This window comes from Dipodomys ordii, unplaced genomic scaffold, assembly GCF_000151885.1.
Source record: "Dipodomys ordii isolate 6190 unplaced genomic scaffold, Dord_2.0 Scaffold7, whole genome shotgun sequence".
NCBI lineage: Eukaryota > Metazoa > Chordata > Mammalia > Rodentia > Heteromyidae > Dipodomys > Dipodomys ordii.
This window is the reverse complement of record NW_012267223.1, coordinates 2,141,499-2,161,896: the sequence shown is the minus strand read 5'-3', so window position 1 is coordinate 2,161,896 and position 20,398 is coordinate 2,141,499. Positions and strand designations below refer to the sequence as shown.

The window sequence follows — 20,398 nt, the reverse complement described above, 5'->3', positions numbered from 1 at the left end:
CCCCTCTCCCCACCGCCCCTCTCCCCACCGCCCGGCTCTTCTCCCCGCAGGTCTCTTTGGCACCGGCATCCAGTCCTACTTCACTTTCCTTCGCTTCCTCCTGCTGCTCAACCTGCCGACCCTGCTGCTCACCGCCAGCTTCGTGCTGCTGCCCCTGGCCTGGCTCCACCCCCCGGGCCCGGGCCCGGCCCTGAACTTGAGTAAGTTGGGGTCTTCTGCACACAACCTTCCTGACATCCTGGGGGATGGAGGGTGGGAGGGGCTGGGAAGGTGGCTCAGTGGCAGAGTGCTCGCCTAGCACGCTTGAAGCCCTGAGTTCCATTCCTCAGCACCACAGACACAGGAAAATCCAGAAGTGGCGCTGTGGCTCAAGAGGTAGAGCGCTAGCTTTGAGCAAAAGAAGCTCAGGGACAGCGCTCAGGCCCTGAGTTCAAGCCCCAGGACTGGGAAAAAGAAAAGAAAGGGGGGGAGAGCCAAGTGTCCCCCGTGTCCCGGGACCCAGGCCTGTTGGTCCCCTCTCCCTCCTCAGCAGCTGGCCAGTGCCCGGACAGCCAGCAGCCCCAGAGTGGCATTCCGAAGTTCCACAATCAGCTTTGGAATATTTTAACTGGCAGGGTAAGTGAGGCTGTCCTGAGGGTTCATGAGGCCTGGGGACTCCAGTCTAAGGAGAGACCCTCCCCACAGGGCATTTTGGCTTCTAGTGGGTGGTCCTATTCAGCCAGCCAATGGGATGGGAGAGAGGCAGAGGCCCCTGCACTGCAGACACAGGCTTGGGCCCTCAGAGCCCAGCAGGGCTGGGGGTACAAAGAACAAAGGGAGAAGAGTCCAGGCCCCAGTACTAAGTACCCCCTAATTCCTGAAAGCCATGGAGAGAGTTTATGGATTCAAAGCTGTGTGACCTTAGCTAGGCACCAGTGGCTCACGCCTGTAATCCTAGCTACTCAGGAGGCTGAGATCTAAGGATCATGGTTCAAAGCCAGCCTAGGCAGGAAAGTCCATGAGACTTTTATCTCCAATAAACCACTAGAAAACCAGAAGTGGCGCTGTGGCTCAATCGGTAGAGCACTCGCCTTGAGCTGAGGAGTGCAGGGACAGCGCCCAGACCCATAGTTCAAGCCCCATGACCAACAAGAGAAAGAAAAAAGCTATGTGACCTTGAGCAAGTTGTCTGGCCTCTCTGAGCCTCTGTAAGACATTCTCAGGCCAGCAGTTCTCACACCGTTTGAGACCCTGAGGTGGGGAAATCCAGAGTTTTCCAGGACAGCCTCGGCTACCTAGAGAAACCTCAGCAACCAGTCAAGGCTCCTGCTGCTGGGAGCGGAAGCCAGCAACCCCAGCGACTCAGGAGGCTGAGCTCTGAAAGTCAAGGTTTGAAGCCAGCCAGAGAAAAAAGACCATAAGTTATTATCTCCAGTTAACCACCAAAGAGTCAGGAAGAGAGCTGTGGCTCAAGTGGCAGAACCTTGAACAAAGAAGCCCAGTGTAAAGCCCTGAGTTCATCCCCAACACACACACACGGAGGGGATGCTTCTCACCTGACTAGGCCCGACACACACTCGTACTCAGTAGTCTTCATCGCTGTCCCCAGGCCTTCAACAACACCTATCTCTTCTATGGCGCCTACCGGGCGGGGCCTGAGAGCAGCTCTGGGTACAGCCTCCGCCTGGCCTACCTGCTCAGCCCCCTGGCCTGCCTGCTCCTGTGCTTCTGCAGGACTCTGCATCGGTAAGCCCAGGCAGGTGGCCTCCCTGGGCCCCGTCCCTAGTCACCCCTTCCAGGCAGAGGACCCCCGCTGCCCCTGCTCAGCAGGGCTGCCCCAGCCCCCATCCCCACTCACAGACCCGAGGCTGGAGGGGCCCCACAGCAGTCTCTGTTGCCTTGTCCCAGGATGGTGAAGGGGCTGCCCCAGAGGCTGCTCCTGGGCCAGGACTACAAGGCGCCGCTGAGCGCCAAGCTCTTCTCCTCCTGGGACTTCTGCATCCGGGTGCGAGAGGCTGCCATCATCAAGACGCACGAGATCAGCAATGAGCTCAAGGTAGGGCCAGGGTGGCGGTGACGGCGTGAGACAGCGTGTGAGGGCGAGTGACAGTGAGATGGCGTGTGAGGGCGTGTGGCAGTGAGAGACCGCGTGTGACAGTGTGAGGGCGTGTGACAGCGTGAGACTGTGTGTGAGGGCGTGTCACAGTGTGAGACTGTGTGACTGTGAGACTGCATGTGAGGGTGTGTGGCAGTGTGAGACCGCATGTGACAGTGTGAGGGCTTGTGACAGTGTGAGAGTGTGTGACAGCATGAGACCACGTGTGAGGGCGTGTGACAGTGTGAGACCATGTGTGAGGGCGTGTGACTGTGAGACCGCGTGTGAGGGCGTGTGACTGTGAGACTGTGTGTGAGGGCATGTGACAGCGTGAGACCGCGTGTGAGGGCGTGTGACAGTGTGAGACCACGTGTGAGGGCGTGTGACAGTGTGAGACTGCGTGTGAGGGCGTGTGACTGTGAGACCGCGTGTGAGGGCATGTGACAGTGTGAGACCGCGTGTGAGGGCGTGTGACAGCGTGAGACCGCGTGTGAGGGCGTGTGACAGCGTGAGACCGTGTGTGACAGCGTGAGACCGCGTGTGAGGGTGTGTGACAGCGTGAGATGGCGTGTGAGGGTGTGTGACAGTGTGAGATGGCGTGTGAGGGTGTGTGACCGCGTGTGAGGGTGTGTGACCACGTGTGAGGGCGTGTGACAGCATGAGACCGTGTGTGAGGGTATGTGACAGACTGTGTGTGAGGGCGTGTGGCAGCGTGAGACCATGTGTGAGGGTGTGTGACAGCATGAGACCGCGTGTGAGGGTGTGTGATAGTGAGACCATGTGTGAGGGCGTGTGACAGTGTGAGACCGCGTGTGACAGCGTGAGACCGCGTGTGCGGGTGTGTGATAGTGAGACCGCGTGTGAGGGCGTGTGGCAGCGTGAGACCGTGTGTGATGTGCTACGCTGAACACAATCACAAGTATGACAATGTGAGTGTGTGATCCATGACGATGCCTGAGTGTGTAAGGCTGAGTGCTAGGGGCTAGTGAGTGACTAGGTGACTGAGGGCCCTCCCTACTCCCCACCCCTCCCCACTCTGCCCCCTCCCCCCTGCTCTGCCCTGCCCATCCCTGCCCTGCCCTGCCTTCAGGTGGAGTTGGATGAAGACCACCGCTTCCTGCTGAGCCAGCAGCGGTCCCGCACGCAGAGGGCCTGCCATCTGCTCTCCTACCTGCGGGTCAACGTCCTCATCGGCCTCCTGGTGGCTGGGGCCATCAGCGCCATCTTCTACGCCACCAAGTACTCACAGGACCACAGGGAGGTACGGGCAGCCTCTGCTTCGGTCCCGGGGGGCTTTGGGAGGAGACACCCGGCAGATGAGGACACCGAGGGTCAGAGAGGCCACGGGAGATGTCCCAGGGAGCTTCCAGCCCTGTCGAGATGGACACCAGGAAAGGCCGGGCCCGTGTCCCCTGACCGTCTGCCCCCACAGGAGCCCCTGTTCGTGGTGCTCCAGTACCTGCCCTCCGGGGTCATCGCCTTGGTCAACTTCCTGGGTTCCCAGCTGTTTGTGATCCTGGTCCAGCTGGAGAACTATGCTCCAAGCACCGAGGTCAACCTCACACTGTTCTGGTGAGCACCAGGCAGGTGGAGCTGTCCCTGCAGGCCCAGTGCCCTCCAGCTGGGGAAGGGCCCTCTGACATACTCCTGTCCCCCCCTGTGTCCTCTGACACACTCCTGTTCCCCTCCCGTCCTCTGACACACTCCTGTCCCCTCCCCGTGTCCTCTGACACACTCCTGTTCCCCCCCGTCCTCTGACGCACTCCTGTTCCCCCCTCCCATGCCCCTGACACACTCCTGTCCCCTCCCCGTGTCCTCTGACACACTCCTGTTCCCCTCCCGTCCTCTGACACACTCCTGTTCCCCTCCCCGTGTCCTCTGACACACTCCTGTTCCCCCCCATCCTCTGACGCACTCCTGTTCCCCCCTCCCATGCCCCTGACACACTCCCACCCCTAGGTGCGTGGCGCTGAAGCTGGCCAGCCTGGGCATGTTCTCCTTCTCCCTGGGCCAGACCGTGCTGTGTATTGGCAGAAACAGGAGCAGCTGTGAGTCCTACGGCTACAACGCCTGTGACTACCAGGTGGCTGCCATTCCCGGGGGGCCCGTCCCCCATGTCCTTCTGGGAGAATCCCCCCCTTTGGCCCCCAGTCACCTTGTCCCCTCTGGAAGGAGGAGCGGATTTAGTGTAGCCTGGCCAGGAGCTCTGTTCTAAGCATGGCCCTGAGGTCATACCTAAGGGCGCGCCCGTCTCCCCAACACGCTTGAGTCCGCAACAAGTGGGTGGAGGGAACAGAGCCTGGGCGGGCCGGTGACCCAGCCCTCCCTCTGTACCCCAGTGCTGGGAAAACTCGGTGGGCGAGGAGCTGTATAAGCTGATTACCTTCAACTTCCTCCTCATGGTGGCCTCCGCCTTCCTGGTCAGCCTGCCTCGGAGGTGAGCCGGGGGGCAGGCAGGGCAGGGGTGTGAAATGGCAGGTGTGCGTTTGAGGCCACAACCAAGGGTGAGCCAAGCCTGGTGAGGGGGCCGGTCCGTGGTCGTGAGTACCTGGACTCTGTCCCCTGCCCAGGCTGCTGGTAGAGAGGTTCTCAGGCCACTTCTGGACCTGGCTGGACCGGGAGGAGTTCCTGGTGCCCAAGAACGTGCTGGACATCGTGGCTGGCCAGACAGTCACGTGGATGGGCCTCTTCTACTGCCCCCTGCTGCCGCTCTTCAACAGCGTCTTCCTGTTCATCACCTTCTACATCAAGAAGGTGAGGCGACAGCGCTGCTGGAGTCCTGTGTGTCACACTGAGCACAGTGGCTCAGCCTGTCATCCCAGCCACCCAGGAGGCTGAGACCTGAGGATCGTTGCTCAAAGCCGCCTTGCGCAGAAACGTCTGTGAGCCTTTCCACTTAACTAGCAAAAAGCTGGCAATGGAGCTGTGGCTCACGTGGTAGAGCACTAGCCATGAATGGAAAAGCTGCGGGACAGCGCCCAGGCCCTGAGTTCAAGCCCCAGGCCTGGGGTGCGCCCCCATGAACCCTCCCGTCTGTCCTTGCCCCCCAGTACACGCTCCTGAGGAACTCCAGGGCATCCCCACGGCTCTTCCGCGCCTCCAGCTCCACCTTCTTCTTCCAGCTCATGCTGCTTCTGGGCCTGCTTTTGGCCGCAGTGCCCCTGGTCTACGTGGTCAGCAGGTGGGGAGGGACTGGGGGCAGCTCTCCCCTGGGTGGTCAGTGGGGGGGATCAGGGCAGCTCTCCCCTGGGTGGTCAGCAGGGGGGGGTCAGGGCAGCTCTCCCCTGGGTGGTTAGCAAGGGGGGGAAATCAGGGTAGCTCTCCCCTGGGTGGTCAGCAGGGGGGTCAGGGTAGCTCTCCTCTGGGTGGTCAGTGGGGGGGGTCAGGGCAGCTCTCACCTGGGTGGTCAGTGGAGGGATCAGGGTAGCTTTCCCCTGGGAGGTCAGCGGGGGGGGGGGGGGGGGCAGTCAGGGCAGCTCTCTCCTGGGAGGTCAGCGGGGGGGGGGGCAGTCAGGGCAGCTCTCATTTGGGTGGGGGGGAAGAGGGGGTCAGAGCAGCTCCTAGCTGGATGCTGACCATTCTCTTCCACCTCCCCAGCACCCACTCTTCCTGGGACTGTGGCCTCTTCACCAACTACTCCGCCCCCTGGCAGGTGGTCCCAGAGCTGGTGGCCCTCCAGCTTCCGCTCCCCGCCCAGCAAGTCCTCCACTACCTCAGCTCCCACACCTTCGGCTTCCCCCTCCTCATCCTGCTCAGGTGTGCTCAGGACAGGGCCCCAGGAGGAGGACCCTCAAGAGGGCTCCTTCCTTACCTAGTGATGGACCTGGGAGCTGGCCCAGTAAAGCCAACAGCCAAGGCCTCAGTTGCTCCCAGTGCTGCAGGTCCAGCTGGGGGGGGCTGTGGGTGGAAGCAGTGATAAGGCTTCAGATAAGGCTGTGCCTGGGGAAGACTCCGGGATCTGTTCTTAAGAAACAGAAGAGGGAGCTGGGAAGGTGGCTCAGTGGTAGAGTATTTGCCTTGCATGCATAAGGCCCTGGGTTCAATTCCTCAGCACCACATAAGCAGAAAGAGCCGGAAGTGGCTCTGTGGCTCAAGTGGTAGAATGCGAGCTCAGCCTTGAGCTGAAGAGCTGAGGGACAGTGCCCAGGCCCAGAGTTCAAGCCCCACGACCAACCAAAAAAAAAAACAAAACAGAAAAACAGAAGGGAACTGTAATCACACCTAGCTATTCAGGAGACTAAGATCTGAGGATGGAGGTTCAAGCCCCGGTAATGAGCTTCTTATCCCCATTTAACCAGCAAAAGCTGGAAGTGGAGGTGTTAAGTGGTAGTGTGCTAGACTTGAATGAAAAAGCCAAGTGAGAGCCCCAGTACCAGCAAAAGAAAAGTTAGAGCAGGCATTTGTGAACTGGAGTGTGGCTGACCTTGAGTCCTGTCTGTCCCAAAGCCTGGTCCTGACCGTGTGCATATCGCAGTCCCAGGCCAATACCAGGGCCATCCATGGTCTCCGGAAGCAGCTGGTTTGGGTGAGTGGCCACTGGGTTTGGGGGAAGCCACCTCCAGAGACGTTTTCCGGGTGTGTGGCGGAGGCAGGGAGAGGTGGGAGGTGGTTGGTTAGGTTTGGTCCTTAGAGCACAGGCTCAGGACTGGAGGAAAGGCTGGTGACTCCAGGAACAAGACCTGGTATGAATTTGGCCCTGGACCCTCCCACTCTTCAGGTCAGTCTGGGCCCTCACTGCTGAAGGCCTGGCCGGATGCTGGAGCTGGGAACAGTGACTCCTACTGGAGCCAGGCCAGACAAGGGTGGGGCGTGGCCGGGAGACAGTGTGCGGGGAGGAGGGAGGGTCCAGGTCTTGTAGGGGCGTGGCCTCAGGTCCTATGGGGGGCATGGCATCAGGTGGTGGGTGGGCCTGCACGGGGGGCGTGGCCTCGGCAGCTGGGGCGGGAGTTGTGCAATCTGTTTGGGGCGTGGCCTCGTCTGCCGGGGCGTGGCCTCGGGCGGTGCCCGTATCTGTTGGGCAAGTCCTCCGCAGTGGCTGCGGCTGACCGTGGCCTGCCTGTAAGAGGAAGTTCTGCTTGCAACCGCCCGCTCGCCACTCCCTCCCCTCACAGCAAGTCCGGGAGAAGTGGCACCTCGTGGAGGACCTGTCGCGGCTGCTGGACCCCGGGGCCTCCCCGGGGCCGGAGTCCCCTCCCTCTCGAGCTTCGCGTCCAGGGTCCTTGTGTCCCGGATTCCCGTGCCCGGGCTCCCCGGGCCCCCGGAGCCCCGCACCCGGACCTTCCCGGTTCCGCTTCCCCACCGACCCCGGCTCCCCGGCGGGACCTGCGGCCTCCCCGCCCTCCCCCCCAGGCCCCTGGTGACCCGGGCGGCAGGAAGAGTGTGTGGGAATCCCCACCTGTATGTTTTTAGCCTTCAGATGTTCTATTTTTTTAATTAAAGGTCTTGCCGTTTGCCTAGATCTTAGCAGAGTAAGTCAAGGATGCGGTTTATTTTATTTATTTGCTTTGCTCCTCCCGGGGCTTGAGCTCAGGCCTGGGCTGCGCTGACCCTGAGCGTCTTTGTGCTCAAGGATAGTGCTCTACCACAATGCCATTTCTGGCTTTTTCTGAGTAGTTTATTGGAGGTAAGAGTCTCATGGACTTTCCTATCTGGGCTGGCTTTGAACCATGATCTTCAGATCTCAGTCTCCTGAGTAGCCAGGATGACAGGTGTGAGCCTGGCTCTCCCTGATACTGGTATCTCCATAAGCCACCAGAAAACCGTAAGTGGCGCTGTAGCTCAAGTGGTAGAGCACTCGCCTTGAGCTGAAGAGCTGAGGGACAGTGCCCAGGCCCAGAGTTCAGGCCCACAACGGACAAGAAAGAAAGAAAGAAAGCTTTGGCCTGAAGCCCTTGGAGCCAGAGGCTTCTCAGGTGACTGTTGGACATGGCCAGTCCATCTCCCTGGCTGACCTTATCTGGTCCCATGGCACAGGACCCAACACCTTCAGCAAAGGCAGATCAAATGCTGCTAAAGGCCAGGTCCTGATCCAGAGCCCGCCAACAAGGCCACCAGGGACACTGGCTCCCCTGGGAGCTGGTTAATCTGGCCCAGGAGCAAGTGACACAGGATGGATGGATCAGCAGCTGGACCCACAGCAGCCTGGTGTACACTTGGGTGGGAACTGGTTAGATGCAAATTCTCAGGCCTTGCTCTGACCTCCTGGGTCAGAAAATGCAAGATTGGAGTCCAGCAGGGGTGTTTGTTTTTGATCTGGGCATTGTGGTAGACACCTGCAGTCCCTCACTGTGGATGATAGGGGAACTGGGGGACGGTGGGTGGCGACATGACAAGCCTTCTCTGCCCAGAAGCCACACTGGGGGCAGTGAGAGGCCTGCTGGTGTTATTGCACAAGCCAAGTAAACATCTCACAAGTACAAGGTAAGGGGGGGGGTGAGCAGGCAGCCCAGCAACCCAACCGCAGGGGTCTCTGGACCCTCCCAGGCCTGGGAAGCCTCACCTCAGCTCTTCTGGCCTCGGTGGTCCAGGACTATGTCTCCTCCACCTTTGGGACCCTTCCAAAATCCAGGCATTCAGGAAATACAGAGACTGTGACAAGGCCTTCTGCTGTGGAGACCAGCCCTGTGAGGCAGAAATTACAAAACCGCGGTGTGTGGGGAAACTAGGGAACTTTTTTTTTTGGTCGTGGGGCCTGAACTCGGCCTGGGCTCTGTCCCTCAGCTCTTCAGCTCAAGGCTAGTACTCTACCACTTGAGCCACAGTGCCACTTCCAGCTTTTTCTGCTTATGTGGTGCTGAGGAATCGAACCCAGGGCCTCATGCATGCAAGGCAAGCACTCTACCACTGAGCCACCTTCCCAGCCCCCTAAGGAACTTTTAGGGCCACTGAAACCTCCACTCAAGGGACACCAAGAATGGCCCTGACTAGCCCTGTGCTCCCTGTGGGGACAGAGGACTAGCCCACAGGGAGTGAGATGGATACACTGGTGGTCCCTGGAGAGGGACCCCAGGGCCCACGGGAAAGGCTCCCATCAAGGCCTGGCAAGGATGCCCCCAGAGTCAGCAGATATTCAGAGAAGAGAGGACTTTTCCAAGATGCCTGGGCCCAGGCCGCTTTCGTGTTTGCCACACCAGGGAGAGCCAGAGTTTCTGGGTCTTTAGGTTCCAGACAGCCCGCAGCCTGAGACCCCAGGGAGGGTCAGCCTCCCTCTGATCCTTGTTCCTGGTGTCCCTCAGTCCTCACTCCCTCTACTGCTCAGGAGGCTGAGATCTGAGGATCACAGTTCAAAGCCAGGCCAGGCAGGAAATTCTGTGAGACTCTTATCGCCAATGGACCACCAGAAAACCAGAAGTGGCTGGCGTGGCTCAAATGGTAGAGCACTCGCCTTAAGCTGAAAAGTTCACAGACAGCGCCCAGGCCCAGAGTTCAAACGCCACAACCAAAAAAAAAAACCTTTTAGGAGGGGATTGTGGGAGGAGTTATAAGTAGACAAGCAATGGCAGGAGCTGTCCCCAGGGACTGTGGCCGGCAGGTGGCACACAACAGGTCTCTAAGTGACTTAATATCTGCATGGTTTTCCTCATCATCTAGATGCTGCTTCCTGACACACACCAATCTCAGGCTTCAGTGGCACCCCAAGAATGGAAAGAAGGGCCCACTGGCTTTCGGGTCAGGCACTGGGCAGCAGTGACATTAGAGACTGACAGTCACCTGGTAGCAGGCAGGTGACACTGCTGTGTAAAAGCAGCTCACACCTGTCATCCTAGCTACTCAGGAGGCTGAGATCTGAGGATAGTGGTTCAAAGCCAGCCCTGGCAGGAGATAAGAGTTCACAAGACTCTTATCTCTAATTAGTCACCAGATTAATTCATTAATCCTAGAGCGCTTGTCTGGAGGGGAAAAGCTCTGGGACAGCGCCCAGGCCCTGAGTTCAAGCCCCACAACCAGAAGAATAAAAAAAGCAATTGAATGGTTCTGTTTCTGCACAAAGTCACTCACCCTGGCAAAAAAAAGCCACCAGCTGGCCTGGCAGCCAAGATTGGGCTTGAGCCAGAACCTGCTAGAGGGGCAGGCATGTGGCAGTGGCCCCTCGGGCTGGGAGGCCCACCGCCCCTCTGCTTCGGGGCACTGGCAAGGCCACACCACAGATGGTGACATGGCTTAGTCTTTATTTTGCCTGCGTGAGCCTCGGGCCCAGGCCCCTAGATGGCATGAAGAAGGGCGGAGTTCAAGACCAGTCCTGGGCTGGCCAGGGCCTTGTCCAGGCTGTGGTGGAGCCTGGGGCCAGGTGCGGCATCAGCCCCCTCCCAGGTGCCCGGCTGGTGGTCCGAGGGGATCCTCTGGCATGTGGGCAGAAGTTGCCGTGCAGCTGGCCGCCATGTCTCCAGCCTGTAAGGTCCTGCCTGGGAATCGCTCACCTCCCACTGGGCACACACACCCAACCTCACTTCCCGCCTCTGCTCGCTAGGCCAGGATGTGGGTGTCCCTCACCCACCAAAGTCCAGGGGCTCCAACCCGTGGGACTCTTCTAGGCCCCGCCCTGGTAGGAGGGGGGCACCTTGGAGTTGCAGCCTCCAGATTATCTTGGCCCTGCAGGCGGCACCCCTGGAGCATGCCAGGGGGCCCCCCACGGTGGAAGGAGGCCCACACGCAGGAAGCTCTGTTGAGTCTGAGCAGAGGCTCCACACAGCCCCACTGAGGACGAAGCATGAGGCTGCTCCCGCTGCTGTGCTTGGCCATGCTGGGTGAGCCCGCTCGGGGACACCTGGGAAGGGCTGCCCGAGCCTCAGGGGGTGGGCTTAGGGGAGCACAGGAGAGGTCCTGAAGGCAGGGTACAGGGGAAGGCACGGACAGACAGGGAGGGTGACACTACAGACCAGACCAGCCCCTTACTGGCCTCATTGCTGCTTCATCACTGCACCAATTTACTCATCTGAAAGATGGGCTTAGGACCCCTTCTCCTGGGCTCAGCTGTGGCTCCCTCACGGGGCTCCCCCCCTTCCCCTCTCTTGCAGCTCCCAGCAGCTTTCCCAAAGAGGAGGCAGAAGGTGAGTAGCCCCAAGATACTGGGGGGAGAAGGGTCCTCGGCCTCCATCTGTGATCCTTGGTGGGAGAGAGGCTGTGGATGGGGGGAGGGGGCTGGGGGAAAGGCAGCCAGCTGGACCATTCTGGAACCCAGCCTCCACCCTGCAGGGATCTGGAGAGTGAAGAAGGCAGGCTGAGCAGGTGGAAGCGGGATTTCTGGGGACAGGGGACAGCGGAAGGGCTCTGCTTCCGGCAGAGCTGTTTGGAACATGGAGGGGTGTCCTTGGGCAGGGGTGGAGGGGGGCAGGGGGGAGCAGAATCTCCCACACACACCTGTAAGCCCTGTAGGTCTGCTGGGTGGGTGTGGCCCCAGACAGGTGGGGAACTCTTGGGGAGCCCCTTGACCCAGGATGGGGGCCCCTTGGTCAGAAGGATTGCTGGGAAAAGCTAGAATCCCAAGGAGTGCAGAAGCAGCTGGAGGGCGTGGGTCTCTGAGAGTTACCCAGGGAGGGGAACCCCTGGCCTGGCCCACTTTCAGGTCCAACTGCATCTTTCTGCTTGTTCTGCACTGTCCCCTCTCCTCCCTGCCCCCCCCCATCTCCAGCCCCTGTGTCAGTCAGAGTGGAGACAGGAGACCTTCCTACCTTGTCCCTAACCTGTGCGGTCAGCTATGCAGGCCAGAGCTGGACATGCCTCTATTCTACTTCCCATGGGACTATTGATGTAGGTCTCACTTAGAGGAGGCACAGATTCAAAGACCATTTATTTCCTCATTTGCTGGAGAGAGAAAGGGAGATTCACATGTATTTTTGGTGTTGCCCTTAAAAAAGCCTTAGCTGGTTCTCTGGAAAGTACCTGCCTCTTCCGTCAAATCAGCCCATGACTCCTGCTCAGCCAATCAAGTCCTGCTAACTGAACACGGTGTGTGTGTGTGAGTGTGTGTGTGTGAATTTGGGGGCTTAAACAGAAGATCTTAGCTTTTTCTGTTTAAGGCTAGTGCTCTACCCCTTGAGCTACACCTCCACTTCTAGCTTTTTGATGGTTAGAGATAAGAACTTCTTGAAGGCTGGGAAGGTTGCTCAGTGGTAGAGCGCTTGCCTTGCATGCATGAGGCCCTGGGTTTGATTCCTCAGCACCACATAAGCAAAAAGAAAAAAAAGCTGGAAGTGGTATTGTGGCTCAAGTGGTAGAGTGCTAGCCCTGAGCTGAAGAGCTGAGGGACAGCGCCCAGGCCCAGAGTTCAAGCCCCATGACCGGAACCCCCCCCCCAAAAAAAAAAAAAGAACTTCTTGAATGTATTTTCCCAGGCTGGCCTTGAACTGTGATCCTCAGATCTCTGTCTCCTGAGTAGCTAGGATTACAAGGGCCTGGCAATGTCCTTTCTTTAGTAACAGACTCTCACAAAATGAGGCTCACCAAGCAACCCAGCCTCTGCATGGCTTAGCTTCTGCCCCCAGAGGGGCCTCGGTATCACTTTATCTCATTTTACATGTGACATCACACCATCCAAAAGTTCTGACTTAGTAGCTGCATGCTAAATTAGGGAAAGACTGCCCTTTATTGATCCACTAAATCCATAAACCAAATAATGAAAACAAATGTGTATGCACACATGCGCATGCACAGACACACACACACCTTGTTTGAATAGAGAGTAAAGGCCCTGATGCAGACTTAGGCAAATCAAGCTTCTATTCTTGGCCATTGAAATGAAAATGGGGCATTTTTTCCTTTCTACTTTTGTAAGTCTAGATCATTTCCCTTTTTGAAGGGAGCAGAAGAACTGCAAGGGGTCCAGGAGATCCCCACTTCCCCAGCATGAGTGTCCAGCCCCTGCCCCTGAGGTGCCTTTCAGCCCTAAGAAGGCCTCTGTCCCAAGAGTCAAACTTAAATAATGACGGATGGAAGTGCAGTAGCTCAGGCAGCTCTAAGTCTAGCTGTAGCTCTGCTTTCTCAAACCAATGATTTTGCATGAAAAGACTTTTTTTTTTCCCAAAAAGATAAAGGTAATGGGGGCTGGGAAGATGGCTCAATGTAGCATGCTTGCCTCACATGCATGAGGCCCTGAGTTCGATTTCTCAGCCCCCTATAAATAGAAAAAGCCGGAAGTGGCGCTGTGGCTCAAGTGGTAGAGTGCTAGCCTTGAGCTGAAGAGCTGAGGGACAGCGCCCAGGCCCAGAGTTCAAGCTCTATGACTGACCAAAATAAAAAAAAGAAAAAAAACAAAAGGTAATTGTAACATCTCTGCACATCACTTTTATAATAACAATATTTTTTGTTTTTTGGGGTTTTTTTTGTCGGTTGTAGGGCTTAGACTCTGGGCCTGGACGCTCTCCCTCAGCTCTTCAGCTCAAGGCTAGCGCTCTACCACTTGAGCCACAGCACCACTTCCGGCTTTTTCTACTTATGTGGTGCTGAGGAATAGAACCCAGGGCCTCATACATGCAAGGCAAGCACTCTACCACTGAGCCACCTTCCCAACCCTAACAATATCTTTTTAATATTAAAAAAAAAAAAAAGGCTGGGCACTGGTGTCTCATGCCTGTAATCCTAGCTACTCAGGAGGCTGAGATCTGAGGATCCAGGTTCAAAGCCAGCCCGGGCAGGAAAGTCCGTGAGACTCTTATTTCCAATAAACCACCAGAAAACCAGAAGTGGAGCTGTGGCTCAAGTGGTAAAGTGCTTACCTTGAGCAGAAGAGCTCAAGAACAGCATCCAGGCCCAGAGTTCAAGCCCCAAGACTGACCGAAAACCAACAAAAAAAGTATGGATTGTAGGCATGGCTGAGTTGGTAGAGCACTAGCCAATGAGCAAAAGAGTCAGGTACCAAGTTTGAGTCCTGCTCTCAAACCAAAAAAGAAGAAAAGTACTCCCCTGACCCCCACCCTATGGGGGGGTGCTGGTGAAGCTGTGGTGGACACTCCGATGAGACGGAGCTGGTGATCTGTGCAGGCCCAGTGAGCGGTCCTGATTCTAGATGGCCCAGCCACTCTGTGTGGCTCTCAGCCCACACCGCTGGCCTTGGGGCTGGATGGTTCTCCGTTGTAGACTGCCCACTGCATCGTGGGTGTTCAGGGAGTCGCTGGCTTCCATTCAGCCGATGCCAGGAGCAGCCCCAGGGTGATAACCACAAACGCCAGCAGACACAGCAGTCCTCAGAAGCCAGCGCAGCCCACACTGAAAGCCACTGTCCGTCAGGTGATGTAGCAGCCACCTACAAAGGAGCTGTCAGGTTCCCGGAGCATGTCACCGGTCACCGCGCCGCGTGCCGGGAGCACTTGCGTACCTCGGTGTGCTTACCACAGGTCACCCAGCAGCACAGGGGAGGCCAGGGACCCCAAGGACATTTATATTTTGTCTTTTTTGGGGGGAGGGTCCGGTCGTGGGGCCTGAACTCTGGGCCTGGGCGCTGTCCCTCAGCTCTTCAGCTCAAGGCTAGCACTCTACTACTTGAGCCACAGCCCCACTTCTGGCTTTTTCTGTGTATGTGGTGCTGAGGAATCGAACCCAGGGCCTCAGGCATGCAAGGCAAGCGCTCTACCACTGAGCCACCTTCCCAGCCCTATTTTGTCTTTTTTTTAATGTGCTAGTATTGGCACTTGAGCTCAGGGCCTGGGTTCTGTCTCTGAGCTCCTCTTTGCTCAAGGCTAGCACTCTACCACTTGGAGCCACAGCTACACCTTCCAGTTTTTTGGTGGCTAACTGGAGATAAGAGACTCATGGACTTTCTATCCCTGGGCTGGCTTTGAACCGTGATCCTCAGATCTCAGCCCCTGAATAGCTAGGATTATAGCCATGAGCCGCCTTCCCAGCCAAAACCAGCATTAATTCTTAAGGGGTGTGATAAATCAACCTTTCTTTCTTTCTTTCTTTCTTTCTTTCTTTCTTTCTTTCTTTCTTTCTTTCTTTCTTTCTTTCTTTCTTTCTTCCTATCTTCCTTCCTTCCTGCCTCCTTGCTTCCCTCCCTCCCTCCCTCCCTTCCTGGACTCTCCACCTCCTAGGTTCCACCCCAGACATCTCCATCACCTACAAAGTCCTGCAGGTCTACCCCCAAAGCCGCTGGGTGCTTATAACATGCCATGTGCCCCAGGCACCCCCGCCCATCACCTACTCCCTCCTGGCTAGACAGAACACCCTGGTGGCCAGGAGGGTGATAAACACCTACCAGCCCGCCTTCTTCAACATCAACGTCACGCTCAAGTCCAGCCCGGACCTGCTCACCTACGCCTGCCAGGCCGTCTCCGCCTCGGGCACCCACGGGCCCAGCGCCAGGCTGCAGATGTACTGGGAGCTGTGGGCCAGTGAGTGCTGGGGCCAGCCAGAGGGGAGCAGGGGAGGCAGACAAGTGGGGAGCTCCTGGGGAATTTAGAGGGGTCCAGGGCAGGATAGTGGGAATGGAGGGCAGGCTGCCAGCCCCAAAGCTGTGCCCAGACTGGTGCCCACGAGACTCCATCCTGTCTGTGGGCTCATAACTGAGGCTAATAAACCAGGCCCTTCTTTCTCTTTTCCTTTCCTTCCTCCCTCCCTCCTTTCCTCCCTCCTTTCCTCCCTCCTTCCCTCCCGCCTCCCCCCTCTCTTTCTACCAGCACTGGGACTTGAACTCAGGGCCTGGACACTGTCCTACTGTCCTTTAGCTTTCTTGCTCAAGGCTGGCATTCTACCCTTTGAGTCACACAGTTCCCCTTCCACTTTTCGCTGGTTAATTGGAGGTAAGACTCCTATAAAAATTTAAAAAACAAATAAAAAAGACTTTCCTGCCTCGGCTGGCTTGGAACCGTGATCCTCAGATCTCAGCCTCCTGAGCAGCTAGGATTATGGATGGGAGCCACCAGCACCCGGCTAACCCAGGCCCTTGCTGTCATTCATCTCAGTTCAATTTCTCAGCCACTCATGGGGCTCCGGCTTTGCATCTGGAGGCTCTGGGAGACTGGCCAAAGCCGGTTTCAGGACCCCTCCCCTGCCCTGTATCAGCCCCAAGTCCTGCCTTCTTCCTAGCTCCATCCCATTCCACCTGAGTGTCTTCCTTGAGAGCCCTGGGCAATGGGGACCAGGAAGTGTTGCTGGCCTGTATGGCTAGACAAAGATTAGGTGGGGGCTCCCCTCCATTCTCTGCCCCTCAGCCTAAGGATGCTAGGAGAGGTCGCCAAGGGGGAGTCAGGTGGGAACCCTACAGGTGGAGCTCAGATCCCACCCACGCTGGCTGTGGGGACAGGTGGGTCTCTCTTAGCCTCCAGTGCTAGGCCTGAAAACGAGATAATGAGCAGAGCATCCCAGGGCACAGAGGGCATTGGGTCGAGTGGCATTTAGGAGGCGGTAGGGATGGAACCAGGGGTGGGATTGCTGCTGATACATAAGGGTTCAAAGTTTAGAATTCCACCCCGCCCCCCACTGGTCATGGGCTTGCACTCAGGGCCTGGGCACTGTCCCTGAACTCTTTTGTTCAAGACAAACACTCTTGCCAGTTTGAGCCACAGTGCCACTTGCGGTTTGCTGGTGGTTCATTGGAGATAAGAGTCTCATAGATTTTCCTGCCCACGCTGGCTTTGAACCATGATCTTCAGATCTCAGCCTCCTGAGTAGCTGGGATTACAGGTATGAGCTACCAGCACCCTGCTAATATTTTTTACTTAATTGGATGTAATGAAGGCTGCCAGATATGTTTCAGATATGTTCCTGAAAAAGTACTTGCTGCTTGTCTACAATTCAAATTTAACCAGGTGCCCTGTATTTTTATTTTCTAAGTCTGGAAACCTGAAATATACCATACCGAAAGTGTAATTGTGTGGTCACACTGCCAGCAGGCTAGAAGCTCAGACACACAGGGTAATCCTGAGGGCTGCCTAGGGGAGGCGGCAGCAACACAAAGCCCTGGGCTCTTCTGGCATTTCAGATCAGGACATAAGGCCTTCTAACCATGTCTGTGCCATTCCCTCCCATCCCCCGCCCCCCCCCCCACTACCAGAGCCAGTGTCCCAGCTGCAAGCTAACTTCTCCCTGTGGGACAGAGGGTCCGGCCCCAGGATGGAGGTGTCCTGCCAGGTGTCCTCTGGCAGCCCACCCATCACCTACCGTCTGGTCAGTAAGGACGGGCGAGTCTGCATGCAGCAGAGGCCTCTCCACGGGCAGCCTGCCAACTTCTCCTTTCAGCTGTCCCAGACATCCGGCTGGTACCAGTGCCAGGCTGAGAACAGCATCAGTGCCCTGAGCAGTGCCTTCACGTTGGTGCCCCCGGGTGAGCGCGCTCTTCGGGGCTGGAAGGGAACCCGGCCTAAAGGGCCCAGGCGGCAGCCATGCCTACTAGGCCTCCTGCCTGAAGGCAGCCAGCCCAACCCAGCCTCCTTGCCACCCTCACAGGGCAGCTGCCCCTGGGACCCACGTGCGTGCTTGTCGGCAGCCTGGTCTCCATCACAGGCATTGCGTCTGGGATGCTTGGCTGGACTAGGTAAGCCCCGTGGCTCTGTGCAGGGATGGAATGGGAGAGTGGCTGTCTACCACCAAGAACCTGGGGGGAGGGGGCGGAGAGGAGGGGCGGGCGGCCCTTACAAGTCAGGCAGCCACCAAGGCAGTGAGAAAGGGGGACATACCAGCAGGCCCACCCCGGGGATATTCGTTGAGATGCACTGTGTTTCCTGTCCCGCGTCCCCAGGTCCCCAGCTGCTCTTCAGTGGTCATCTAGCCTCTGATGGGGGGCTCTCTCTCTCTCTGTGCTGGTCCTGGGCTTGAACTCAGAGGTTGGATGCTTTCCCTGATCTTTGCCATTTAAGCCACATGTCCACTTCTACTTTTTTGGACTTTCTGGCTGGCTTTGAACCGCGATCCTCAGATCTCAGCCTCCTGAGTAGCTAGGATGACAGGCGTGAGCCACCAGCGCCCGGCTGTTTGCTTGTTTTCAGGCTGGTAGTCTATCACTTGTGTCCCAGCTCTGCTTCTAGCTTTTTGGTGACTAATTGGAGATAAGAGTCTCATAAACTTTCCCACCCAGGGGTTCTTCACCTCTAGCCTTACATCTCAGCCTGCGGTGTAGCTACTATTACAGACATGCGCTAACAGGGCCCAGCTTTTTCCATGTTTCCTGTGGGTCCTCTGCGACCTGGGCGGGCCAGGAGAGGCCTCATTGGTCAGCCTTTCCCAGGTGGCACAGGAAGCAGGGGCGGGACTTCCTGTGAAGTCTCTTTCCCATGGCCAGCACTTCCTGGCTGGGTGAAGTGGCAGGGCCAGCCTCTGCCTGCTGCCTGCTGACCCAGGAACTTCTGCCTCCTGGAACTTCCCATGTGAGGCACCTCACTCTTCTCTCCTGTAAAGTGGGGTTCAGAGACCTGGCTGCCACCGACCCTGTGACCAGGGACCAGTGTTTGGCCCCTCAGGGATTCAGCAGCCCACTTCGTTTAGTGGGATGAGTAAGCCTCCTGTCTTCCTGCCCAGGATACAGAGGCTCTTGACACCATAAAACCCCAGGAGGCCTCAGCAGAAGGTGAAAGAGAGGTGTGCTGCCGGACCCAGAGCATCTGCTACTTCGTCATCAAGATGGGGACCAGAAGACGAGGCCAGAGTCCCTTAGGAGGAAGCCGGCCTTGGGGGTGGAGGGGGCTTGGTAGGTCTGAAGACACAGAACAGCAAATAAGTGCTGTGTGCAGCTCAGAGACGCAGCAGAGGTAATAAAATTGGACTGCATGTGGGGTCCGCACTGGTGGCCCCTGTGATGACAGATTCATTTGCTCCATTCCAGACTTTCGCTGTCTTTGTGCATCCGTCACATCGTGTTGTATATCTTTATTATACATAATAAAAGCATTGAGAAGAAGAAGAATCCCAGCACCAAAAATAAACATAAAAATGAAATGCAATCTGAATAAAGGCAGGCTTGTCAGTTTACACCTGTAATTTCACTACTCAGGAGCTATGGCAGGAAGACTGAGTAAATAGGAAGCCAGCTTGGGCTACAGAGCAAGACCCTGGCTAAAAACAAATAAAAAGAAAGGAAGGGGAGCTGGGAAGTGGTAGAGCGCTTGCCTCACATGCATGAAGCCCTGGGTTCCACTCCTCAGCACCCATATAGAGAAAGAGCCCGAAGTGGTGCTGTGGCTCAAGTGGTAGAGTGCTAGCCTTGAGCAAAAGAAACTCAGGGACAGTGCCCAGGCCCTGAGTTTAAGCCCTACAACTGGCAAAAAAGGGAGGGAAGGGAAGAGGAGGGGAAGGGAGAAGGAGAATGTGAGGGTTGAAGAAAGGAGGGAAGGGGGAAGGGAAAGGCCTGCCAGTTTCCTTAGACCCTGGGGGAGTTCAGCACACTTAAATGTTGCCGTAAGAATTTTAGGGGATGTATAGAAAGGAAGGGGGCCTGTGCTCACTTCCAGTGGCTTCTCATCACCCATCAATGTGGGGGGGGAGTCAGGGGATGGACTGTCAGAAGGACCAGCCCCCCTCCCTCCCCCTTGTGGTGGCTCAGTCCTCTGGCTGTACTCACACCACCAGCACCCCTGGTGTACTGTGTACTGCGCTCCTTATCCCTTACCTCCCTTAGCACACATCCTTCCTGGAGCCTGTACATGGTCCCTCCAGTTCCCCTCTCCCTGCCTGTCTCACACAGCCTAGCACCAGTGTCCCTTTCCAGGTATACCTTTTTGTTGTTGTTGTTGTCCTGGGTCCTGAATTCTGGGCCTGTGCGCTGTCCCTCAGCTCTTCAGCTAAAAGCTAGTGCTCTACCACTTGAGCCACAGCGTCACTTCCGGTTTTCTGGTGGTTCCTTGGAGATAAGTCTCATAGATTTTCCTGCCCGGGCTGGCTTTGAACCGCGATCCTCAGATCTCAGCCTCCTTAGTAGCTAGGATTATAGGCATGAACCACTGGCACTGGCTTTTTTTTTTTTTTGTAGGTCATAAAGCTTGAACTCTCATGGCCTGGGCACTGTCCCTGAGCTCTTTTAGTTTAAGGCTAGCACTTTGAGCCATAGCTCCACTTCTGTTTTTCTGGTGGTTGATTGGAGACAATCTCTCAGCTGGATGCTGATGGCTCACACCTGTAATCCTAGCTATTCAGGAGGCTGAGATCTGAGGATTGCAGTTCAAAGCCAGCCTGGGCAGGAAAGTCCAGGAAACTTTTTTTTTTTTGTCGGTCATGGGGCTTGAACTCTGGGCCTGGCGCTGTCCCTCAGCTCTTCAGCTCAAGGCAAGCGCTCTACCACTTGAGCTACAATGCCACTTCCGCTTTGCTGGTGGTTTATTGGAGATAGGAGTCTCACGGTCTCTCCTGCCCGGGCTGGCTTTGAACCGCGATCCTCAGATCTCAGCCTCCTGAGTAGCTAGG

At 56.9% G+C, this 20,398-nt stretch overlaps 3 protein-coding genes across 3 annotated transcripts in view; all 3 read left to right on the top strand.

Moving 5' to 3' along the window:
* Positions 1–46: 46 nt before the first annotated feature.
* Positions 47–7,514, top strand: Tmc8 (transmembrane channel-like 8; the record flags this gene model as incomplete). The annotated part of the gene is made up of 13 exons (XM_013036370.1): positions 47–200; positions 530–615; positions 1,589–1,725; positions 1,888–2,035; positions 3,165–3,335; positions 3,507–3,646; positions 4,034–4,157; positions 4,414–4,511; positions 4,645–4,828; positions 5,125–5,255; positions 5,672–5,830; positions 6,521–6,599; positions 7,186–7,514. Coding segments are annotated over 13 exons (1,860 nt in total), but the record flags the coding sequence as incomplete, so codon positions are not given.
* Positions 7,515–10,781: 3,267 nt separating this feature from the next.
* On the top strand, positions 10,782–18,925 carry LOC106001254 (chromosome unknown open reading frame, human C17orf99). Its single transcript, XM_013036369.1, has 6 exons — positions 10,782–10,818; positions 11,089–11,121; positions 14,174–14,380; positions 15,100–15,399; positions 17,061–17,540; positions 18,521–18,925. Exons 1-6 carry the CDS (start codon positions 10,782–10,784, stop codon positions 18,535–18,537), a joined length of 1,074 nt encoding a protein of 357 aa, XP_012891823.1. The 3' UTR covers positions 18,538–18,925.
* A 565-nt stretch (positions 18,926–19,490) lies between these two features.
* Syngr2 (synaptogyrin 2) overlaps positions 19,491–20,398 on the top strand; it is a 6,298-nt gene continuing 5,390 nt past the window's right edge. The window contains exon 1 of the mRNA XM_013036367.1: positions 19,491–19,577. Within this exon, the coding sequence (XP_012891821.1) occupies positions 19,491–19,577 (87 nt within the window). The remainder of the gene's footprint in view (positions 19,578–20,398) is intronic.

What these genes read in the sequence shown, in the direction of transcription:
- LOC106001254 (XM_013036369.1), top strand. Translation starts at nt 10,782, where the DNA reads ATGAGGCTGCTCCCGCTGCTGTGCTTGGCCATGCTGG. An exon ending in GCTGTGCTTGGCCATGCTGG is followed by an intron (nt 10,819 to 11,088) that starts GTGAGCCCGCTC and finishes CCTCTCTTGCAG; the next exon opens with CTCCCAGCAGCTTTCCCAAA. An exon ending in CGCGTGCCGGGAGCACTTGC is followed by an intron (nt 14,381 to 15,099) that starts GTACCTCGGTGT and finishes TCCACCTCCTAG; the next exon opens with GTTCCACCCCAGACATCTCC.